General features: G+C 32.3%; 1 protein-coding gene across 3 annotated transcripts in view; it reads right to left on the bottom strand.

The window, feature by feature from the left end:
* Positions 1-457: 457 nt before the first annotated feature.
* Znrf2 (zinc and ring finger 2) overlaps positions 458-24,620 on the bottom strand; it is a 90,173-nt gene continuing 66,010 nt past the window's right edge. Inside the window, exons 3-5 of one of the 3 annotated variants that reach the window (XM_076835953.1) lie at positions 13,441-13,546; positions 8,837-8,916; positions 458-5,466 (exon numbers count right to left, since the gene is read on the bottom strand). In XM_076835953.1, the coding sequence (XP_076692068.1) occupies positions 8,859-8,916; positions 13,441-13,546 (164 nt within the window). In that variant the 3' untranslated portion in view covers positions 458-5,466; positions 8,837-8,858. Of the gene's footprint in view, positions 5,467-8,836; positions 8,917-13,440; positions 13,547-18,382; positions 18,460-24,620 lie in introns of those variants that run through there. The other 2 variants (XM_076835946.1, XM_076835961.1) reach the window with 2 other exon arrangements.

Raw genomic sequence — 24,620 nt, 5'->3', positions numbered from 1 at the left:
TTCCAAAGATTTATTATTCTTCTAAAACACAGCAGAATGCTACTAACTACAACTTTTAAAAGTTATGACTGTATACTAGCAGAGCATCCCTTCTCAAAACTTAACAGCTCTCCAATCATATTTCAATTATAAAATTTACAGGTAGGTTTTACATTAGAAATTTCAAAGTATATCTTCACTTAAATAATGAAGAAAAATCTCTTTGTCCATCGCCACTACAATACTTTCTTAAGCTGTTACAGAATTTTTAGTAGTAATTTTTGGGTCAATTTTGTGGTAATGGATATACAAAATTAAAGAAGCAATAACATCAATTAATTCATGGTAACTTTTCAGCATTCAGATATTTCTCAGTTTTATTATAATATACTGTCAACTTATGGACAAAGAAAATATGACGATTTTCCTTAAAAGCATTATTTTCTTCACTTCTAAATAATGGGATAATTTAGCAAGATCATTTGGAAGTTTATTTATTAAAATATCAATAATGAATTGTTCCATTTTAGTTTAGAACACACTAATACAAGTTGTTCCTAATACATTTTCTCTATTTGTTGTGACTGGTACTTTTTGTAACTTATTTAACAGAAAAATACTTTCAAATAGAGGAAATTAAGAGGTATTACAAAAGAGTTGTGGAAACCATGGATAAAGCAATAAAACAACAGAGGTAAATAAATTCCTATCATTACCATGATTTTCAAACAATGAAACTCACATAGTTACTGGAAAGAAATGTAATGAAGTGATAATCAGTATCATCATCAAATTCAAATGTACTTTTTGTATCTCCCTCTAGAGTATGCTAACTCTATTATATGCACCCAAATATTCAAAATCGAATAATAATGAAACATTTTCAAAATACTGGTACCAAGTTTACTGATAACAGGATACAAGGCAGCACTGTAAGTTTATCAAACAAATGATCAGTGCTCACCAATTTCAACATACCAAATCAGAAAAGGAAAGCATGAACATTTAATTACAGAAGAACTCAGTCACTTCTGATGCCAAGAGGCAGTGTCCGTGACAGGTACACCTCACTGTCTAGGGCAGAGCTGAGAAATATAGTGTGGTTAAAAGTTACTACAGTATCACTTAAAATGCTTCCATTTATTTCTGAAATGTTAGTTCATGTCATGCTGTTCTCTCTCTATGAACAAAAATCTATCTCATTATTAGCCATTGGTCTAAAATTAATAATGGCTTAAATAACTGAAAATCAAACAATTCCTCTAAGTACAGTAACACTGCATTTTCAGCTAAAACTAAATAATTAAATACACCTGGTTTTGTCAAAGCCTTTTACTGTCCACAGAAAAACAGTTAACTTAGGAGTCCAGGTATTTCCCATTTAATACAGGAATTGGGTGATTGAAAAAACATTCTGTTTCCTAGCTTAAGCACAGCATTCACAGAATATGGTACTCAAGTATTGTTTGGGAAGTTATTACCAAAAAAGTTTTACCAGCTGTTCCTGAATATGAATCACTACTTGTAGTATACCAAGTAGCACTTTCCTTTGAAGAAAACCAAGTGGCAACTCAGTTTTACAATGAAAAGATCTGGGTAAAGAAGGAAAGACAGTAGATAGTAAAATGAATAATATAATCACTGTTATTTACAACATTGCAAAAAATATATATATCGGAAGTTACGTACCTCAGGAAAAATAGGAGAATGGGCCAAAAACAAAGCACAGACATGCTAGTTTTTTTTGTTTTTGTTTTAAATTAAGAAAATATCTGTATAATAACAAGGTACAGTGAACAAATGACACTTTATGTTTAATTACTCATTATTACTATATACTGAGTTTACTTCAGGATAAATCAAAATTGCAAGAAAATGGCCCAAATGAATTAGAAGACTTCTAGCAACTAACAAATCGTACTCATAATAAGCACCATTTACCTCTAAGTAGTTTTACACAGTTTCCAACACTCTGATTTAAATGGAAACTTCCTCTGTGAAAGAATAAGATAATTTGGATATTATTACCAATGCATAGTGTGGGTATAAATTAGGTGATAAATCCAACTATTCTTGAATTTTAAAAAAGTTTCATGCTTTGTTCAAATGTAGCTTATTGTTGAGAAAATTCCCATCTTCCACTCTCCAAGTCAGTACATAAAAGTAGATAATATTTACATTGAATTTACAGTATTTTTCACTTAAAGGAATAACCCTATGTCTTGCTATAATATCTAAATGATTGCCCTTAAACTTCACCATACCCTTACTTAGAAACACAGCCATGAGTCAAATAAGCTTTGAAAAGAATTCTTCCATTTTCATTAACTCATTGAAAATGAAATCTAATATATACTGCAGATATGCTAAGGTGGTCCTCATCATTTTGGGGCGACATTCTAGTGGGTAAAAACTGAAATAATCATACAACATTTAAAAGAAATATAAGATTTGCACTTAAGAAACCAAAACCTATATATTATGCAGCAGTTAACAACATGACTTTTCAATGTTTCTTTTATCACCAAAAATCAGTTATAGAAACAATTGTTTATATTTCAGTCTTAAACATGACTCTTAAAACAATATATAATATGACTTGTAACTAAATCTGCAAAACATGAAGACTATAGTTAGTCTACTATTTCTCTGGTAAAGAGTCAGACATTAAACCTTCTGGCAAACAGAAAAAAAAAGATGGATCAAAGTAGTATGTCAAATTGGCAATAAATCCATTATGGACAAAAAGCGGCACTAAAGTGAAATTTAAAAACATATTGCTTTCTATATATGCACATGTAACCTTATTTGAAGATGAGTACTTACAAAGATTCTTCTAGAAAGCTATAAACCAACTTGATAATCCAGGCTTTTAATTTCCATAATATTTAGTGTTCAGTAGTTTCAGCTGAATATTTAAATATCCAACATAATTTTATGTCCCACTTATACTATTCAGTGTTTGCATACAGACTGCAAATATTATAAGAGACGTTATAGACTAACACTTATAGTATTTTCCAGAATAATGACTTTGATTTTGAATAAAAACTGGAGCATTTGAGCTTACCCCTCCCCCGCCTCCTTTTCCCTAAATTCTTCATTCTAAGAAGTCTTTAGAGATTGAATTTAAAATAAAAATAACAACTTTGTAAATGTTAACAAAAAGGGGTTGTTTTAAACAGATTTCAGTAAAAATTTCTATACAAATATTAATAATCAAGTAGCATCAACACCGACAAACACTAAACTTTCTTTAAAATCCCAGGAGCTTCAATTGTAGCAGCTGCAGCACAGAGCCTTATGATAGACATAGGATAAATTATTAAGACTGAGAATATGGGACAAGGTAAACAAGGAAAAGTGAACTTAAGCCGGTATAGTTCAAAAAGTAAAGTTTACAAGTAAGCTATATCAGAAAATCAACTTCCAGAATATAAACAATTAATTACCACAGCTATAATAAATCTCTTAAGAATGGAAGACAACAAAGTAATTCTTATCACAATATACCAGTAGTAGAAAACAAATTAATTATTCACAGTCTAAGAGGCTTTCCTTGGAGGAGTACATGAGGGGAGGGTGCAAAAGCTTACACAATTGAAAATGTGAAATAAATTCAAACTAAGATTTTATGAAAAAAAAAATTAAGAATGTTTCCCTTGAGGGAAAATAATTTTCTACAACTACTAAAAAAAGCACCTATGAACCTGTGCTGTTGGCTGACACAATGGAGGTTTTGGATTCTTTTTAGCAATTGCAGCATAACAAATGGCATTTTTCACAGCATAACTTGAGGGAAAATGTTATCTAGTTTGAAATCATACAGAAAGCAATTAAAAATTATTTTAATTATTCATAATACACAAATTTTTCTGGGTAGCAGCAGTTGCTCCTGTACTTGCCCTTTTAGAATGTATGAAACAGAAGCAATAGAGTAGGGAAACAAACTAAAGGAAAATAAGAGCAGCAGTGTTAAATTTAAAAGCAAATACTTAAATACATTAAAGATAGCTTAAAATAAGGAAACAGTATTGTGCAACTCTCAATTAAACTAAGTAAAGTGCACTGCCTAAATATTTACTGATAACATTTTCCCTATGTTGAAAATGCAAAATCTACTTATTGTTATTGTTGATATATATATATTTTTAAAAAGACATTCACTATTGTAGCCCTGATAGCTCTCTTCCAGTATTTTTAACCATTCAGATATATTTTGGGGGAATATTTATTCACATAATTTTGCTTAATACATTTTTTTTCTACATAAGGCTCAATTTAAAAGTCTCTAACATTTTCAATAAGAGTAATAACACATTAATAAATTATAAATTAACAAAATCTTTGTATTTGCTTTAAAAAATCATTTATCAAATGTTAACTTCCAGATTATCTGGAAAATTAAAGGTGTGAATTGCTATAAACCTGACATCCCAATTTTAAATCTTGATGTTTAAAGGTATATAAAATACCCCTTAAATTATTCCAACTTCCACTTCAGAAATTTCTGTTTTACTCTTTTCCTAAATTTTAAGCTTATGCTCTGCTACACATTTTACCCAAATGTGGGAAAACTGCCTGGAGATGCAAAGTACAATAAAATAATTACATGAAAAAAGAAAAAAATACCCGTTAAAGTTATTATATAGCTGGCAGCACTTAAAATGAATAATTTATATTATTTTAAAAGTTGCATAGCTGCAAGATGATCGCTGATTAAATGTTTTATTTAAGAGGAAACAATATATTTCATAAACTACAATTCAGTAGACAATTTCTACATTTATTTAATTAAAATGTAATTATATAACTTGATTTATTCTTTGGGCAGCATTCTGATAATATTAAACCTTTAATTTAAAAACAAACATATTTTAGTTTTCCTATGTAGAAATTAGTTTTCCACACTTGGGGGAAAAAATGGAAGAACTTGAGATCATGGTCTACATTCAGAGAATGTTTTACTGCTTGATTACATTTCTTGGTTTCACATTTAAGACTTTATGAGAAGTAACTTATATGGTTTTTCAATTTAAGAATAAGTGAATGCAGAAACATTATGTTGGGGGAAATAAGAGAGACCCCAAACTAAAGAAACAAAACAAAACAAATCAAAACACAGCTAGTTGCGCAGCTCTAGAGAACTGAATAAAAAGTAAATCAACTTTTAAATCAGTTAACTTTGGCGTCTGAATACAAAATGTTCATCAGTATTACCTATGTAGATGACTATTAAGGGATGTGCAGCATTTTCAAAATCCCTGTGTGTCCCTTATATGCAAGTTTGGTACACTGAGTTCTGTGGTTACTGTCCTCTCTTCAGCAGGATGTTTTTTCTTTTTCCTTGTGTGATTGTCCATCTCTGTATTACCAAGTCTCATAGAATCCAGATTTCTGGCTGAGTAAGCCTGCATTTTTGTTTTTCCAGAGACAGATCCTCAAATCCTCTAGATTTTTCAAGCATCTTGAAAAGACAAAAAAAACCTATGTAAAATAGATAAATTTAGTTTAAGCTGTGGTTCAACATAGTAATACAAATCAATACATGATATCCATTTCCTCATGAACATGGTTTTAGTAATTTTCATATCCTATTTACTATTCCAAAAACTTGTAAAACTAATGTTCTGCAGAAGAAATCAAGACACAGAAGGACCAGTTATAAAGCTTAACATAGTTACAAAAATTTTCCAGTACCTAACAGCTATTCCTCTTCCACAATAAAAACTACATGAGCATAAAGAATACACATAAATACACAAACTTCATTTTTAAAACTTCCCCCATGTAACTAAAAATCTCAATATAAAAATAGCAAACAATTTCCTAATCAAGACCTGAGATATTAATGTATCTCTATTTTGGGTTGATACCTGAATTCTTAGTTATAAAAGAATTGGACTTTGTTGTTATATACTTTCTTTCTTTCTGATTTTAGTATTTTAACAACACCAAATCCTTTTCAAACCCATATACTTTGCCAGTAGGCTAGATAAAGGAACAAAGAATTTATCACGTGACAAATAAGAATAGTCAGGACAGAAACAAAAATGTGAGTTAAGATAGTGTGTGTGTGTGTGTGTGTGTGTGTGTGTGTGTGTATTTCTGTAGGGAACCAACTACACAGTTCAACGTGCCCCACATAGTAAGTTAGTTTCAAAACTTACAATTCTATATTTTTAAAATCCCACAAAGATAACATTAATATGTAAAGAACCAGAAATCCTGCTTAAAACTGACATATCTTTGTCTGTTGAATGAAGATGTGTGTTCCATGTGTCACATAAGCTCACTGTGACTCTAAAGAAAAAATTTTTAATTTACAAATTCCACCTCATAGAAAAAAATTACTGACGCCACCATGGACTGAATGTTTGTATCTCCTCCAAATTTCCATGTTGAAACCCAATCTCCAGTGCAATAATATTAGGAGGTGATTGGTCATGAGGGCTTTGTTCAGGAGGCTACGTCCCTTCTGCTATCTAAGAATAAACAGAAGGTGCCACAAATGATGAACAAGCTCTCACCAGACCTGGAATCTGATGGTACCTGATGTTGTAGTTTCCAGTCTCTAGGACTATAAACAATAAATTTCTTTTTTTTAATTCATAAATTAACTGTATGAGGTCTTTTGCTATAGCAGTGTGAATGCACAAAGATAATTAAAAGGAAGAATCTTATCTGTAGGTGAAAGATTTAGATATATTAATTTGGCTTATAAAATACTAAGATAAAAATTTCATTTTATTACCATTGGGTTTTAGTACTTTTCTAGACATGCTTCTAAAATTTTAGCCATAATTTTAATTTATGGGCCTTATCATCAGGCAACACTAATAACATTCCAAAGTATTCCCTTCAAAAACCTTTTTTCATAGTGATTAAAAACATACATGAACATGTACCCAAAATACCACTCCATCACAATACTTTTCTAACTAGCAGTCTTATCCCAGTTCATATTTTCAATGTGTCAAGGCATAATCTAAGTTCACAGTAAAAGGTTCATCAATTGATAGTCTTTGACTACTCTACCACAAAAGGTTTTCACATTCCACATGCACAGCCTTACTGTTATGAAAAAGATCTCACTCAATGCAGTTCTCATTTCAGTTGTTAGGACTGCTTTTAAATTACCTCAAATCTCTTATATCAACGTTCTAATCTGCTACCCTAAAATAAACCTCATCAATACAGCAACAGAATTCCTTGAGCGTTTATAACCACAACACTTATATTTTTAAATTTAAGAGCAGGAAATGGTAGAACAGTACAGGACAAGACCTCAGGATATCACTTGTCATCAGTAACACTATTCATTTAGCAAAACTATGAGTCTCTAACAACTCAGACTCTAACTCCTGAAATAATTCCAAGATGAGCTAAAATGTCCTGCTTTGATATAAAAATCCAATGTGTTGCATCATAAAACAGTCCTTTCCTAAAAGCTTGTCATATACTTGAAGATAGCAATTAAGTCAACTTGTATTTTTCTAAAACTAAATCATGCCATTTAATTTACTTCATGGATTATGAAGAAAAGCAATACCCAGGTAAAATTATCCTTCATTCACTAAACATTTTCAGGTAATGCAGAACAAAAGCAATCAGAGCAAAACTAATCATTTGGCTTCAAAATCACACACACACATACTACAACATGCTAAGAATATAAGGATGAATGATTAAATTGAGTGAATAAATTAATGATGCAACTTTCTGAAGAAAATGCTTATACCTATTTATAATAAAATTTCTAAGAACATAGTCTTTAGAGCCAGAATTCTATTCAGTTCAAATTCTGACTCCACTAATAAACCAGCTAGGTGACCTTGACAAGTCTAGTTTTTTAAACTTTCTCTACTTAATTTCCTCATCTGTCCAAAAGAAGTAGTAATAGTACTGAGCTCAAAGAGTCAATGTAACAACTTAATAAGAAATGGATATAAAGTATTTGGAACATTTTCCTGGAATATAACAATTCTAAGTGATTACACTTATGTTACATTAGTTAAGAACACATCTGAGGTTATGCTCAAGAGTGTGAGATCTGATTAATTTGCTAACTGTAACTTTTAATTGACCTTTAACTTCTGATGAAACTTTTCTGTTCTTTAAACCACTTTATTGAGGAATAAACAGCATACAAAAATGGCACATATTTAATATATGCAACTTAAGAGCTTGGTACAACTTGTTGTTTTTTGTTGTTGTTGTGCTTCTGGGGACTGCCTAGCATGCATGGTGCACTGGATTCAAACACTCCTCTCTACCACTGAGCACATCCCCAGTCCCTAGAAATTGCTTCCATTTTTTTCCCCTTACTTTTTTTTTTTTTTTTTTTTTTTTTACAATTTGCTTTATGACATCATGGAACTTAGAATACTATGAACCTCAGGTTTCTTGCTGGGAAAACTGGGTTATAATATGTACTTCACGGGTGGTGGTTGTTGTTTTATTTTTTTTCCCCAATTCTAAACTATAAATAAACAAATGTGGTTTAAGAGAATGTAGCAGTTACTCAACATCTGATCTATTTAGGAATGAAAAAAGTTCTTTTTAACATTTTTTTTTTTGTTGTTACTTTGGGTTCATTTGTTTGGTGTTGGGGATTTAACCCAGGGGCAAGTATACTAAACACTGCACTTTACCACTAAGCGACACCTCTGACACTTTTAATACATTTTTTAAAGTGAGTTTTCTACACAACAGTCTAACAAAATATCTGAAACATACATATACACACAGGCACATGCATGTGCATCACAATGAATAAGGATTAATAAAAATGATGACTGAAAATGTGTAATTCAAGACAGCTTTTTAAAAAGTAAAACAACAAAAGGAGAATTACCTATAAAACAGGAATCTGATGCTTAATCTGAAGGGTGCTCAGGACAAGATCTATTTACTTCAAACCATTCATCTATGCAGCTAGAAAAGAACAAACCAGAAATTAATTTAAAGATATGTCTAATAACTATGTCAACCATAATAAAAATGTTTACTTTAACATATGTTTGGAAGAAAAAAATTTAAAGGCCATATTTGGTATATTCAAATAAAACACAAGCATACGTTTATTTTTTTCTAATCTTTGTGAGATACTGGGTATTTTATTTTATTATTATTATTATTATTATTATTTTTTTTAGGTACAGGGGCACTCTACCACTAAGCTATATCCCCGGTCATTTTTATTTTATTTTTAGACAGGGTCTTGCTAACTTACTCAGGCTGGCCTTAAGCTTGTGATCCACCTGCCTCGGCCTTCCAATTTGCTGGGATTATAGGAGTACATTACTATTCACAGCAAGCATGTATTTAGGAGGAAGCCCCTCTAACTTGGGTGTCAGGGGGAGCTATTCTATGCCACTAAGGAAAAAAAACCTTTCCAAAATTACACCGTGAAACACTTGAAAATTTAAACAGAACTATTTCCTAAAGACAATCTCAAGAAATACTCAAGAACTATCAAGAACTACTATTTTATTCAAAATTAAAGGAGCAATTTAGAAAAATATTTCCTTTCAAAATAGTTATGCACATATCAACCTTTTCATGTCATTTATCAAATTTTGATTCTTGACAACATCATATTTTAAGATCGCATTTATATGATTACTGAACATTTATTTTAATTCTATCCTGCTCTGTAATGCATATACATACACAAATAAATATACTGGCATCCATTTGAATTTAGAGTATTTCACAATCTTGTTTTTTATTAGAAGTTAAATATCAGGGTGCATGTAATTATCCTCAATGTAGATCTATACTCTCCAGTGAAGTACTCAATAGCCATAAGGAGTAAATTTAAATTTATTAAGAAAAAATCCTCAGTCACATTTCAAGTGTGCAACAATGATATGGCTGGCTAACAGCTACTCTATCAAACAGCACAGATTCAGAACTTTCCATCACTGTATGAAGTTCCAATTCATGGTATTACAACAGATGATAAAATCAAGGTCCTGGAAGGTTAAGTAACTTTCCCAACAGGCATTAAGTTCTCCAAGCAGGATTCAAACTATTCAAATTCTCATTGGTGCCGTGTCAAATTTGCATTATGCCACAAGGTTAGCTTAGCTAATATGTTGAAGGGAAAAATTTGTATTTATCATTCTCATATCATAACAGGTTGGTTTAGTACATAAAAATGATAAAAACCGGTAAAAGAAGCCAGGCATGGTGGTACATGCCTGCAATTCCAGCTATTTGGGAGGTTGAGGAGGGAAAATCATTTGAATCCACAAGTTCCTGGGCAACTTAAAAAAAAAAAACCACCTCAAAAACAACAAAGAAAAGTGAAGGGCCCCATCCATGTTTCAAATATTTAAAATAATTTCTGTTGCCATTAAGATTTTTGTTCTCTAAATTCATAACAGATTTGGCTTATGACATTGTTTTCAGCCAGCTCTCAACCACTTGTTATAAAAGCCCTCTGTTCTACCAATACTTCTGAAAAGGAAGGAGTGAGACCTGAACAAAATACTTCAGATACATTAACAATAGTACCTCTGAATAGTAGCTATGTGACCTAAACTGAGTACTATTATTTACTTTTTATAGCCACGTAATACTGGCTCATAATGTGAAAGTCATTATTAAAATCTCAGGTGTTTTTCATATAAAATGCTATCAATCCACATATTCTCCATTCTTAAATAAATATTCTCCACTGATTATTTAAAATACTATATTCCCTTTCCTGTCCCTAGCTTTTCATTCTTAGCTATTTTCTTACTCTATAACTATATACGTGTGTGTTCTAAAATAACATATTATGCTTATTCTAACATTTTGTTTGTACCAAGAATTGAACCCAGGGGTGCTTAACTACTGAGCTGCGGCTCATTTTATTTTTTATTTTGAGACACAGTTTAAGTTCTTAGGGCCTAACGAAGTTGCTGAGGCAGGCTTTGAACTTACCATTCTCCTGCCTCAGCTTCCTGAGCTGCTGGAATTACAGGCACATGCTACCATACCGATTTCTACGTGTTTTTTTTTTTTTTAATTAATGCTTTTTTCTCTTAATTTGTTTAAAATTTGTGATTGTTAATAAGGTTCACTTTTTAAAATTCCCATTATATATAGTATTCTGTTATATAAACATACCAAAATTTTTGTGTCTATTCTCTTCTATTACTTACAGACATTTCCAATGATTTACAAACATACTCTGAAAGGAACTTGAAACAGAATATAAATTAATTTTGTCACTACTCAGTTTGACTTTTTAAAAAAAATATTTTTATTTATTTTTTTAGCTGTAGTTGAACACAACATCCTTATTTTTTTTATTTATGTGTATGTGGTGCTGGGGATCAAACCCAGAGTCTCCCATGTTCGAGGCGAGCGCTCCACAGCTGAGCCACAACCCCAGCTAAACTGTATTTTTTTTTTTTTAATTATATTCTGGCATGAGCTCCTTATCTCCCCCTGGTCCTGTACTTTGTGTTGTCTGGAGCAAAAGATCAAAAAATTTTCTAAGGCATATATCTGTAGGTGGAATTACTGCGTTGTAGTAAAAGTACTGCACACACTAAGTTGCTGAGGCTCCCAACCACTTGTTATAAAAGCCCTCTGTTCTACCAATACTTCTGAAAAGGAAAGAGTGTCCACTAAATAGATGAATTTACATTTGTTTATTTTTTCACTATTTGAGGTTCCTTTTTTTCTGAATCATTAACAATTTTTACAATTTTTCTACTTTGATTTATCTTTTTCTTATAGATGTTTAGAAAGCTATTATTCTATAATATAATATACATGTTTTTGATAAAACTTGCTTTCTACAAAATCATACACTAAAAGTAACAGAGATTATGTGGAAAAAAACAAATTAAGGGTAGATCACTCAACACAACTTTGCAACCAGAACAAAGACATTCATATCTAATAAATGAAACACAATTGTAAATACAGAATGTTTTAAAAACAACTGTGAAGTTGGCATCAGTCAAAGAGGATTAAGGAAGGATGGAAACTGATGAGTTACAAAGACAAAACTGTGAATAGTACTGCTAAATCCCATAGGCTAACTTGAACTAAGAATAAGAACATGGGGAGATAGGTATTCTTTTATGGCTTGTTGTGTTATTTGCTGTTATTCAATGCAGCAAAATTTTATGTGCTGGGAAATATCATATATAAACCAATAAAAGATGTCATTATATTATCATCGCCCTTCCACTAAAACAAGTGCAATGAGTTAACCACATTACAAGACTATTATTTCACATTTAAAACCTCTGTTGTTATGTTGAAAGTCATACTCCTAGATCAGTTTGTTTTCACAGTATCATGTCGCAAGTAAGTTTTTGATTTCAACATAATCAAATTTATCAATCTTAAGTTTTGTGCCCCCACCCCACTCCAGGAGTAGTATTATCTTAGGAAAAATAATTTTTTACCAAGAAGTCAAAAACATTTTCCCATATTCTTTCCCCAAGACTTCAGATTTTGATTTTCACAGTCTGGAATTGATTTGTATTTCAAAAAAAACAGGAATTCAACCGTTCATATTAATAAATAATCAATCAAAGCACCATCTAATGAACAGTTTATTCTTTCTCTATGACACTGTAATACTATCTCTGGCAAATCGATTTTTTCATTTATTCAACAAACTTTATATAGCATCTATCAGTGCCAGCACTTCTCAAAATTGAACTCATTTAAACCCTTGTAACTATATTAAGTTGGTATTATTGTCCTCATCTTACAAATTCAGAGAGAAAAACTGAATAATGTGACTAAGAACACACAGGGAATTAGTGGAAGAGAGAGAGTCCTGACTTCGGAATTCATGTTCTTAACTCTCATGCTATGCTCTTTGTCCATACAGGCATATGAGTATTTATGAACTCTGTTTTGTCCCAATAGTTTACCTGTGTCATTTCCATACTATCTTAATATAGTCTTGCAATAAATGTGTATAGGACAAATCCTCTAACATGGTATTTTTCATGAGTATCTTCACTGTTCCTGCCCTTGGCTCTTGATTACACTAAAAAAAAAAAACTAGGTGAGGTTTGATTGGATTAGTATTAACTATATAGAGGTTTAGGATAAAATAACATCATCTTTCTGACACTGAGTTTTCCTATACTAGTAGCAATGCAACCCTGAAAATATTCCCTGATACCTTAGTTTATTTTCTCTATTGTAAAGTGAGATTGTTATAAGGCTTACACAAGATACCTATTTAAGAAGCTATGGACAATAACTGGGTCATGGTAAATGCTTACAAAAAAGAATAGCCTTTTGAATACAAAAGATGTGGGGTTCAAGTCTTAGATAGCAAGGGAAAAAAGGCCCTTACATTTTAAAAAGTTAAGGGGAGGGGTTTCAATGACGAAAACAACCTTTCTGACCTAATCACAATGTTTGAAACTATGATAGCCATCTTTTGCTCCAATATCAACTTGGTTAGTAGAAAACTAAACTCACCTTTTATGATATATGCATAGGCAAGGCAGTCGTGCTATAGTATCTCCTTGCTGCAGTTCTTCAAGACATATTGCACATTCCCCAGCATCTTTACTCAGTACATCCTCTGTAGGGTAAAAAGAAATTCAGGACAATAAAGTTAGTTAGCAAGCTGAAAAAAGACTTATGTGAATGCTAGTTTACATACAGTAGTGATCTCAGCATACTTGAAGTATCTTTTATCAGAATTACACAAAACTCAGCATCCATACTAAAAATACTACTCATGAATAAGTAAACCATGTTTATCTCCATTGACATCACTATCCCATGTTTCCATTTTATTTATGCATTACTATAAGCAAGAATAGTACTGAATCTTAAAACTTGCAAAGGATTTTGCTCTAAAATCAATTAAGTCAGTTGTCTGGACTCCATTTTCATTCTCCTACTAAGCACTATTAGTTTGGTTTCCAAGAACCGTTCAGAAAAGCTTAGAGTGTAACATGACTGAAAAGACATGAAAATAAAATACAATTTTTAAAATACAAAAGGAAATCACCCTGAATATGAGATTTTTACAAAGCTGCTTGGCGGGAGGGGACTGGGGCAGACAGAAGGAAAACAATAGAAAGGAAACACTAAAAAAATTTAGTAGAGGCCTATAATTCCAAATAATATGGTATAACCCTACCACTTCATTTTTTTTTCTTTAACCACAAAGATCAAAGGTTTTATGAAAGAGACTTTTGGAAATTTGAAGATTTTGGACATTATATGCAGCAGTTCTTCATAACTATTTTCCGTGACAAAGCTAAGCCAACTCCAGACAGCAGTTACTGGCTTCCAGAGGGCTCTGCAGGTATTTTAAAGTCCATAGCGTACTCAAAATTATTCAAAGGTAAACTCCTTATTTTGAAGCAAAAGTTCTTTAAAAAAATGATTCTCAACTCATATTTTATAATGAAACTTTAAATTACATTTAATGTTAAATTTTATTTTTTAAAAGGATCCTGCCTTAAATAGAGCTAGTCAGATATCCTTTGTGACTCTTAAATGCAGAATAACTAAAACATGCTATTACTGAAGAGTATAAAGAAAAAAACTGTTCAGAACATGTGGCTACCCTTTAATGATTCATTTTGGGAAAACATATTCGGAGAAAACACAACTCTATTTGGTCCACAGAATGGAAAGTACCAGCTGGATGGTGGGGGTAGATGGGCAGCCCATAGGACAACTTCTACAGAATAAGGAAAGGAAAAGCCCGGGTGAGAAGAGTTAGCTGAACCTAGGGAATATCCGGAGTGATTTTAGCTAATAACCAGGGAGTTCACAAGCTACTATGTTATAGAGACTTAAGCAGGAAAAGATTTCTAGAGAAGCAAAGCTGGATAAATTGAAAATGAGGTTTATTTTCACTTCCCTTAAGTTTTCTTTCTCCATTCTTGACCTTGGAAGTCTCACCTACTAGTCCCACCCCATCCAAATTGAAAGCCTTTTCTCAATTGCCATTTTTCTCTTGGTATCCTGAATATCTCTCAATGAAAAATTCAGACAGGGAGCCAGTCTAGTGTAAAGCACCCAACTAGGATGGCATCAGTGAAAAGAAGAAAAACAATAGGAAGACACACTAACAAATTTTAGTAGTAAGCTATACTTCCAAATAATATGATATATATCCCAATCACTTCAATTTTTTTTAACCACAAAGATCATCAACATTATAACAAAGAATTATGTGAATATAAGTTCTACAATGAGCTTAAAAATATCAATCAGAACATTTTATCTTACATAAGACATCAATAATTATAAGACATATCATTAGTTTTACAAATGGAGTAGGAAAAAAATGCTTTCATTAAAAAATTAAACAACACTAATTTTTATTTATTTACTTTTTTTAGTTTTAGGTGGACACATATCTTTATTTTATTTTTATGTGGTGCTGAGAATCAAACTCAGTGCCTCATGCATGCTAGGGAAGCGCGCTATCATTTGAGCCACATCCCTAGCCCCACAACACTAATTTTAAGAAGCATCTCATTTTAAGAGATAAAGAAGTGTAACAAAGAAGTGCTATCTTACAACTGACAGAATAGGGCATTACATTTTCTACCTTTAGGAAAATATTAACAATTCACCATAAATTAAGAAAATGAGATTAGCTTTAAAAAATAAAGAAACAGTAGTGCAACATTTTTGCCATAAGTCCAAAGCAACATTCCCAATGAAAATAAATAGAAATCTAAAACATATAGACTCTGAATAAAAAGGAAAATAATTTATCTTACAACATTTTTATGTTGACATATGACCAGGTCTAATTCCTTTATTGCAATAGATTTTTAAAGTCAATTTTTAAGATCAGAATAATTTTAGTATTTAATTAAAATATTTTACATGTGATTAAAAAACATGTTATTAATTTTAATATTATGAATTTTATTCTACTTATAAGAAAATTTGTACAAAGACATTTTCAATCTGTACATAATTAATGAAAATTTATATATATATATATATATATATATATATATGTAAATGTACTATATAATGCCATTTTAAAATTGACAGGGGCAAGAACTATCCCTCAGATGCTTTGCAGGAACTAAGTTGAAAGAATCTTTATTGAATTCAGAATGCTGTATTAAAGTAAGCTAATTTAATCATAAGCTCCCTTAAGCCTTAGTAATAAAAAATAATCAGAATTATAGAAAATACAAATTTGTATTGAGAAAGGTACATGTATATATAAATGAAGCAGCCCAATATCTACTATCACAGCTTCTAGTAACATTATCTGTACTCAGAGAATTAGACATTTTCATATTGCAGCCACTGATTGCTCAAGTGTGTTATGATAAGCAACTCTAAGACAACTCACTGTTACTATAAAACTTCATCACTGATGCCTCAAACAACAAATACTTAATTTTCAAAATTTAAAGTCTTATTTCCAATGGAATCAGTCTGTGCATACTTAAAACATTTTCAGTTTTGAAAATTCACTGTGAAATGTAATTAACTTCTGCCTTCCTAGGGGTCTACTATAGTATTCCCCTCACTCACTGCTTATGACATTGACCTTTCATTCAAAGTTTAGAGGTTTTGTCTTCACAAGGGGACTAGGTTTCACAACTGTGAAAAAAGTTATAAGTAATATGATATTCAGAGTTAAGTAGGGTCTGGAAATACCACTAAATCCAGGAAATGGAAACATCTTCAAAATAGTTGGGAAAAGATTATTAAAAATCTTCAGACAATCAATTAAAAACATTCAGGATATGTACCCAGAGGTATTTAGCAGTCAACACTTTAGGGCAGCTACTAACTAGCCAAAATTTATATAGAGAAAGGAACATCAACAGATTTAACTACCAGAGTTGGCTAGTCTTGGTTCCCCAGAAGTACTAATCGGTGCAGTCAGGTGAGATTGCAGATAGGAAACTAAACTTGTGTTGCTTTTTCAAAATGTCACTCTTTCATCACCTATCTAAGCGTCTGGAACAGGAAAAAAAAAAAATCAATGCATTGCTTTTCAGTCTCATTACTTCTTTTATTAACTATGCATCAATGTATACATACAGATAGAGTAAAAGTTTAAAGACTAAGAGGGTAATGATTTTTTATTAGAAGTTTAGCACCAGAATCACTTAGGGAATAAAAAAAAATTATATATGCAAGACCCTAAAGATTCTGCAATATATGCCTACCAGAGACAAGAATGCTATTAAAGAAATAGTATGCTGAAGCAAAAAGAGCATTAAAGCTGTGAACTTAATATGAATTTCGATCCTGTTAGCTAGTTTCATCCAATAATCCCACACTGACCAAGAACTTCTATCAAGTATATCTGACCTAGCCATTTCTAAACACCTGTTATGACTGCCAGCTGGGAACAACTCCATGCAAACAATGCCACTGAACTGATTAATAAAAGTAGTTTAATTCCATACTTACAGCACTTACAAATATTCACTCTCTTATGCAGTTTTAAACATACTTATCTTAGATTAATTCTATAAAGTAACTATTGTTACCTCCATTTTACATATAAGGAAACTGAGGCTCAAAAAAGTTAAATAACTTTCCAGAAATTACTAAATTACTAAGATATGGGACCAGGATTCAAATTTGATGCGTCTAAGTTTTTAGCCTTTTGCCTACTTCATAAATTTTGCTGCAAGAAATAACTTCACTTTAAAGTTGCATAGATACTGATGCGAATGTACAGTTTTAGACAATCTTAAGTTTGAAACATTCAAGCTGGAAGTCACTACATATTTATAGAAAGACTTTTCAAAACTTTTCATGTTTTATTTTCTGGACTTATTAAACTGTTAAACTACTATTAGAATATGAGTTTACACTTAACTATCAGCACAGTTTAAAATGGCCCTGTCCAATAGAACATTCTGAAATAAGGGTCGCTCTTCTGTCTCCAATGGTAACTTTAGCTACATATGGCTGAAAATTGTTCTTGAAATGTGGCCAGTACAACTAAAAAAAGGAATTTTCAATTTTATTTAATTTTGGCAAAACGTGAAAACTATATGGTAGATAATGAACGTACACTTATAAATTACAGACTTCTGTAAATTCATATTTTATTTATATAGCCTCTCAAGCTCTTAAATTTACATTGTCCAAAGAAATTACTTAAAATTCAAAGCAGCCAAATACGCAAAATTAAAATATTTAGCAGGTTCAAGCACATACTCAGATAGTCATTGCAGATCAAGACAACATGAAAAAAAGCAGACAGCCAAATTAAAAAAAAAAAAAAAGAAGAAAGAAATGAACAAATAAAACTGAATTTGTTAGAGGCAGCCAAGAAAACTCCATGCGAGAACTTCATAATAATCACAACTTTATTTTCAGATCAAGCATCCAAACAGGTATATGATCTTTTCAGCAAAATTCAATGTCAAGCACTATTATGGATCAGGCATTTTACCTCAAGACTTATTTTTTGTTCTTGAACCCTCAATGATAGCAGTAGAAAACAAAAGCAGCTGAAATGTGAAATAATCCCTAGAAAAATCAAGAATTAAAAAAATTCACAACATTAGTAAGAAGCAATTACTCAAAGAATGAAAGGTTTGGATCTACAAAGTTTATTAATAAATACTTTCAGATATTAAGTTATCTTTAACTGGTTTAATACTAATATTCTAGACTTCTGATCTACCAGTTATTTCTATGCTCAAACATCATAATGGGGTTTTAAAATGACATTTCACAAAGGGAGAAGCTACCATTTTCACTGTAAGTTAAATAAATAAAATTAAAATATCAATAAAATTATGGGAATAACCTTTATCAATTTGCCTAAAACTGAAATGTTCCCTATCAGGGTCAGCTTTTATCCCTTTTAGAACCTTATTATTTTAGCTTAAATAGGAATTACTGAATTCTCTGCCTAAATGCCACTGACAAGTATTACATTGGTGGAAATATTAAAAAGTGTAAATAAGAACTGATTATTAAACATATAGCTACCCTTCAATCTGTTCTGTTAGAAACAATGGAGGATTAAGATTAATTCTTCAAAAGGAGATAGAATTTGCAACTCTTGATGAGTTTAAAAAAACAAAACTGTACTCTGGAATATTTTGGAAATTGACATTTGGCACCTTCTCCAAGAAAATGTATCAAAGAAAAAAAAAAAAAAAGGAACTCATACCAAAATGATAAAAGGTAAAATATATGGAAGGTATTCTAACTCCATACTCAGGAGACTTAGCCTTCTTGTGCCTTACTTTCTTCTTAACTTGCAGTTAAAACCAAACTCAGAATGAATATTCGATAAAAGGAGGTTTATAACAAGCTACAAGTAATCATACAAATCACCTAAGAAATCATTAGATTATCAAATTATCACCCAACTTCCAATCAAACTATAATAATTTTCCTATGCTCTTTGCTGTTGGAAATCAACAAAAAAGCCCAAACTCAATAATCACATTGATTTGGCAAATTCTGAAACAAGTTATTTTTCCAAATGAGTTGTCCACATGAAAAAATAGTTTTTTGAAATTGCTGCACACATACTAAAATGGAATAACAAGACTCTGAAATAAGATTCTGGATTCATTTGTCTTGAATCACTAGAGAGAAAAACATTAGTCCTGGGAAAAAAACAAAAAGCTATTATATATCCGATTTTCAAGCTTACTACTATATACTTTTAAAATTAGATAAATGTGTTAATTTATCATGTATATAGATTCTTAGTGGCATTGGAAAAGAAGTCAAGCAATTAGAATTTCTAATATGATAATAGCAAAAAAACAAAACAAATAAATGGAAAGAAAGAAAGAAAAAAAAAAAAACACCCTGCATGTGTACCTTAGTCCTTGTTAGGCTCAAATTCCAATTCTTGCAATTTACTTAAGAATATAATGGAGAAAACAAATACATCTTCAGGTTAGGTACTACTAAGAATTAAATAATACTTGTCAAATGTCTATAGAGCAGGTATAATCTGAATACTAGGTTTGTGATTACTGGAGGGTGGGGGTTGGCGGGGACTTCTCTGAGTTTGTGTTCTGCAACTAGAGTGGTAACAATACAAGAAACCTGCTTGACCTGTCTTAGAACTGCTGTGAAGATCTAATGATAATTTAAATTAAGGCAGTCTCATGGAAAAAGAACAGGCTTGAACTTGGAACAAATCACAAACCTCTTGGAGCCTCATTTTCTTTCAAATAAACTGTAAGTCATAAAACCTACTTCTCACATGGTCTTTAATACTGATGATTAAAAATAACAGTTAATAATGTGAAAATACTTAAGAGGCACTAACATTAGCTAAATATAAACAAAATGCTACTACATCAATATTGAAATAATCTGAAAATTTCCAACTCAAATTAGTATTACCACGTATAACAAGTTCATATGACGAAATTTTTAAGTATACTGGTGTACTGACTCCTTTAACCCAGAAGATTCATATCAGCCAACCAACCAAAAAGCACTGAATATATGCTAAGTTTGTCAACAAATGCTTATATGCTTATTAGTACATGAGTGAAGTTTTAAAAATATGTATGCATAAGAAAAATATTTTAAAAATCCATTCCTGATATAAGCAAAGTGCGAAATACAAATATCTGAAAAAAAGACACTAAAAAACAGGAGCTCTGACATTAATAGTTATATACCATTAACAATGAGAGCTGTTTCTTGATCCTTTTTTACCCTGCTACTAAAATAACTGTACTGATTGCTGGATCCTGAAAAATTTAAATCCAGATTTACATACAGGTTCCAGATTTCTCTGGTAATGAATTCAAATGAAAAATCAAGGAAGAACAGTGTGATTTCCCCTCATCTAGGAAGTGGGTGAAACAATACTGATTTGGAAAGAAGTTTATTTTTCTTAATAGCATTGGTCAAAGTTTTCTAATCCTTAAATTGCCAGCAGTCAGCAATACCTGAGCCAATCTATTAGAAAATGGAAAGAAGCCAAGGATGTAGCTTAGGAAACAAACAAACATAAAAATCCCTAGAAGTTCGGATTTAATTTGAAGAAAGGGAAAGTGACTTGATCAATCTGGAAAAGGCTGGGGAAGAAGAGAGTAAGAAAAAAAAAAAAAAGTACCAAACCTACTAGTGATAGTATAAATGGTTACATGCTGAATGACAGAACACTTTATATACACTTTCCAGGATTTAAGAAATAAACATATTTGCCATGAATATTGAAAAAACACAAGAAAGCAACTGTCTGAGCACAGGCAAAGCTATAAGAGCTCAAGTGTGAGGATAAAACTTAAAGCAGAAGAGAAAAATATTACAAAAATGAAGATGAAACTAAAAGAAGAACAAAGAAGAAGAGAAATTTCTGAAACCACAGTTAGGGATACAGGGGGACAAAAATTTTAAAAATGAGCTGGTATTAGAGTTAAGAATTAGGAGAAAAAAATTTTTTTAATATTTTTTTTTAGTTGTAGGTGGACACAATATTTTATTTTTATGTGGTTCTGAGGATCAAACCCAGTGCCTCATGCATGACAGAAGAGTGCTCTACCGCTGAGCCAGAACCCTAGCCCAAAGAAAAAAAATTTAAGAAAAGGAGACCAAATGATGCCTATCTATTGTCAAAAACATTAAAAAACAAGAAAAATATATGAAAATATTATAGAAAAGCAGATCTAGATCTACATTTTAAGGACTAACCGAATCTATAAAAATGCTAAAAAAAATCAACATTATTAAAAATACATCCTAAAAGATACTTACCAGTCAAAAATACAGGTTTCATTTCCCAGCACCAAAAAAAAAGGGAACCATGGTGGCAAATGATTGTCAGTTTTCAAAGAAGAGAGAATAAGGTTGGTCTCAGATTTCTGCATAATACTATTCTAAATTTACGAGCCTGTAAATATACTTATTCATATTCTCAAGTAAAAAAAAAAAAGTATAAGCCAAAGATTTTACACCCAAATTTGTATGCAAAAACCAAAAAAATAGTAGATAAGTAGTCTCTGTTAATCACCAAAGAAGTCTACGGAACTATACCTATGAGCCCATCTTGGAGGATTCATATAAGCATGAACTTCAGGCTAATGAAGAGACGCCCAGAAAAATTAAAGTGAAAGGACTGGCAATGAGAACTGAATCCCACAAAAGTGGAAACTATCAATAAATAGTGTCTTAAAGTATCTACCTACCAACATTATTATAAGGTGAAGGTTGTTAGGGTAGGAGGAAATTTTAACTATACCACCTTATCTTTAATAACTAGGGGTCAAAAGCACCATTTGAAACTGATAAAGCAAACCCAATATACAGTGAGTAGTGTTTTTTTGTTTGTTTGGTTTTTTGTTTGTTTGTTTGTTTGCTTTTTGGTGGTTTTGGGATTGAATCCTGTGTTACTCTACCAACTGAGCTGCATTCTCAGCCCTTTCTATTTTGATACAGGGTGTGTTAAATTGCCCATGCTGGCCTTAAACTTGTAATCCCGCTACCTCAGCTGCCTCAGAAGCTACACCATGTGCTTGGCAGAGTATAATGTATATTTAACAATACAAAGTAAATACTGAGATAATGTAATAACTAAAATTAGGACAGGGCTGAGGGTGTGCAGTTCAGTGATAGAAAGCTTGCTTAGTATCCCATGTTCCAGGCCCTGGGTTCTAGGCTGTGGTCTTAATCTGTGGCACCATAAAGACAAATAAATTGAAATAAAATATGGACAGAGTGTGGAAAAAAATAAGAAATATACTAATCTCATCATTGTTCACACAACAAAATTAATAGTATCTGTGTTGCCAGGTTAAGTGGCCCACTCCTGTAATCCCAGCTACTTGAGAGGCTAAGGCAGGAGGACTGCAAATTCCAGGCCAGCCTGGGTAAATTAGGGAAACTCTGTGTCAAAACAAAAAATAAACACCTGGGAATGTAACTCAGTGGTAGATTCCCCTGAGTGCAATTTCTTCTACTGCCAAAAAAAAAAACAAAAAAAAACAAAAAAAAAAAACCACCACCACCAACAAAACCCCCACAAACATAAAACAAAACAGAACAAAAGAATGTTGAAGAATGATGATTAAGGGTATTTCATAAAGTTGTGATCACAAAAGTAATCACTAAAAAATAAAATATAATTATTCCTAATTAAAAGAAACAGAACAAAGAAAAACTGTCCACTTAGTGAAAAATAGTTAAAAAACCACAAAACTGAAAAGAATTAAAACTTGTTAACCATATCAAGAAATATAAATGGGTAAACCAACAGAGTAAAAGAAAAATAAAGATTAGACATAATTCCAAACAAAACTCAGAAACTAACTATGCATAAGAAAACCAGAAGAAATCAATTATTAGTAGATAATAAAAACGTTAAGTAGGTACAAACACAAATATGCAAATTAAGAACAAGCTGGGGAAATAATCACATTTTGATAGAAAGTAAACAATCCAGAAGAGACTACTTTGCTCAACTGCATGAAGTAATGAAGTAGATGATTTTCTGGAAAATATTAAAAAATAGATTAAAGACAAATCTTTGAAAGAGATTAATTTCCATAGAAAATAAAAATGAATGATCCTTCAAAAAAGCCTGAGGCCTAGCTACTTCCATAGGGAATTATACTAAACCTTTAAAAGCATTTAATTTAAATGCTACTTAAATGCCTGTAGAACACAAAACTCTCCTAAGTTATTTTTTTTCTGAAGCAAGCATAAATTTGATTAGGGGGTGGGGGGGAAGAAAGCCAAATGAAGAGTAGAATCTGGGTATTAGGATACCACATAAAAAATAACTTGGCGAGACACATCGCCCCAATTGGAGGAGTGGCGGAGTAGAGCCGACTCCCGCGCCTGCAAGATGGGCAGACTTGCGACTGACCTACGGAGCAGGCCCAGCGGCCCGCCAGCGTAGTAGACACATCGCCCCAATTGGAGGAGGGGCAGAGCCACCGCCCGCACCTGCAAGGCAGACAGACCTGCGACCTACCGGGAGAACAGACCCAGCGGCCCGCCAGCGTGGTAGACACATCACCCCAATTGGAGGAAGGTCCCAGTTGCCTCCCACAAGGTAGGCACACCACGTGTCCCAGAGAAGGAGCCCAGCGGCACGCCGGCCTAGTTGAAAGATCACCCCAATTGGAGGAGGGGCACAGCTGCCGCCTGCGCCTGCAAGGTAGGCAGACCTGCAACCTGGAGAACAGGCCCAGCGGCCTGCCAGCGTGGTAGACAGATCATCCCTATTGGAGGAGGGGCCCAGCCGTTGCCCTCAAGGTAGGCAGACCACGGAACCCGGAGAAGGGGCCCAGCAGCCCTCCGGCAAGATAGACAGATCACCCCAATTGGAGGAGGAGAACAGCCGCCGCCCACCCCTGCAAGGGAGACTTTGCAACTATACAAGAGCAATATAAATATATAGGGGGAAAATTCAATAACACAACAGTTTCACCAAGCAGAAAGAAATGCGAGCAGTATGAAAAGACAAGGAAAGAAAGGACCACAAGCAATGCAGGTCAACTCAACTTTAGAAGAGGTAATAGCTGCAGCAGATGGAATGTCAGATAAAGACTTCAGGATTTACATGCTTCAGATGATCTGGAGTCTCAAGGAAGACATTAGACAGCAAAATCAGACAATGAAAGATCACTTCGACAATGAATTACATAAACAAATCCAAGAAGCAAAAGATCAACTATATAGAGAGATAGAGGTTATAA

Source organism: Callospermophilus lateralis, chromosome 1, assembly GCF_048772815.1.
Source record: "Callospermophilus lateralis isolate mCalLat2 chromosome 1, mCalLat2.hap1, whole genome shotgun sequence".
NCBI classification, from domain to species: domain Eukaryota; kingdom Metazoa; phylum Chordata; class Mammalia; order Rodentia; family Sciuridae; genus Callospermophilus; species Callospermophilus lateralis.
The sequence above is the reverse complement of the archived record's forward strand: the minus strand, read 5'-3'. Positions and strand labels throughout refer to the sequence as shown.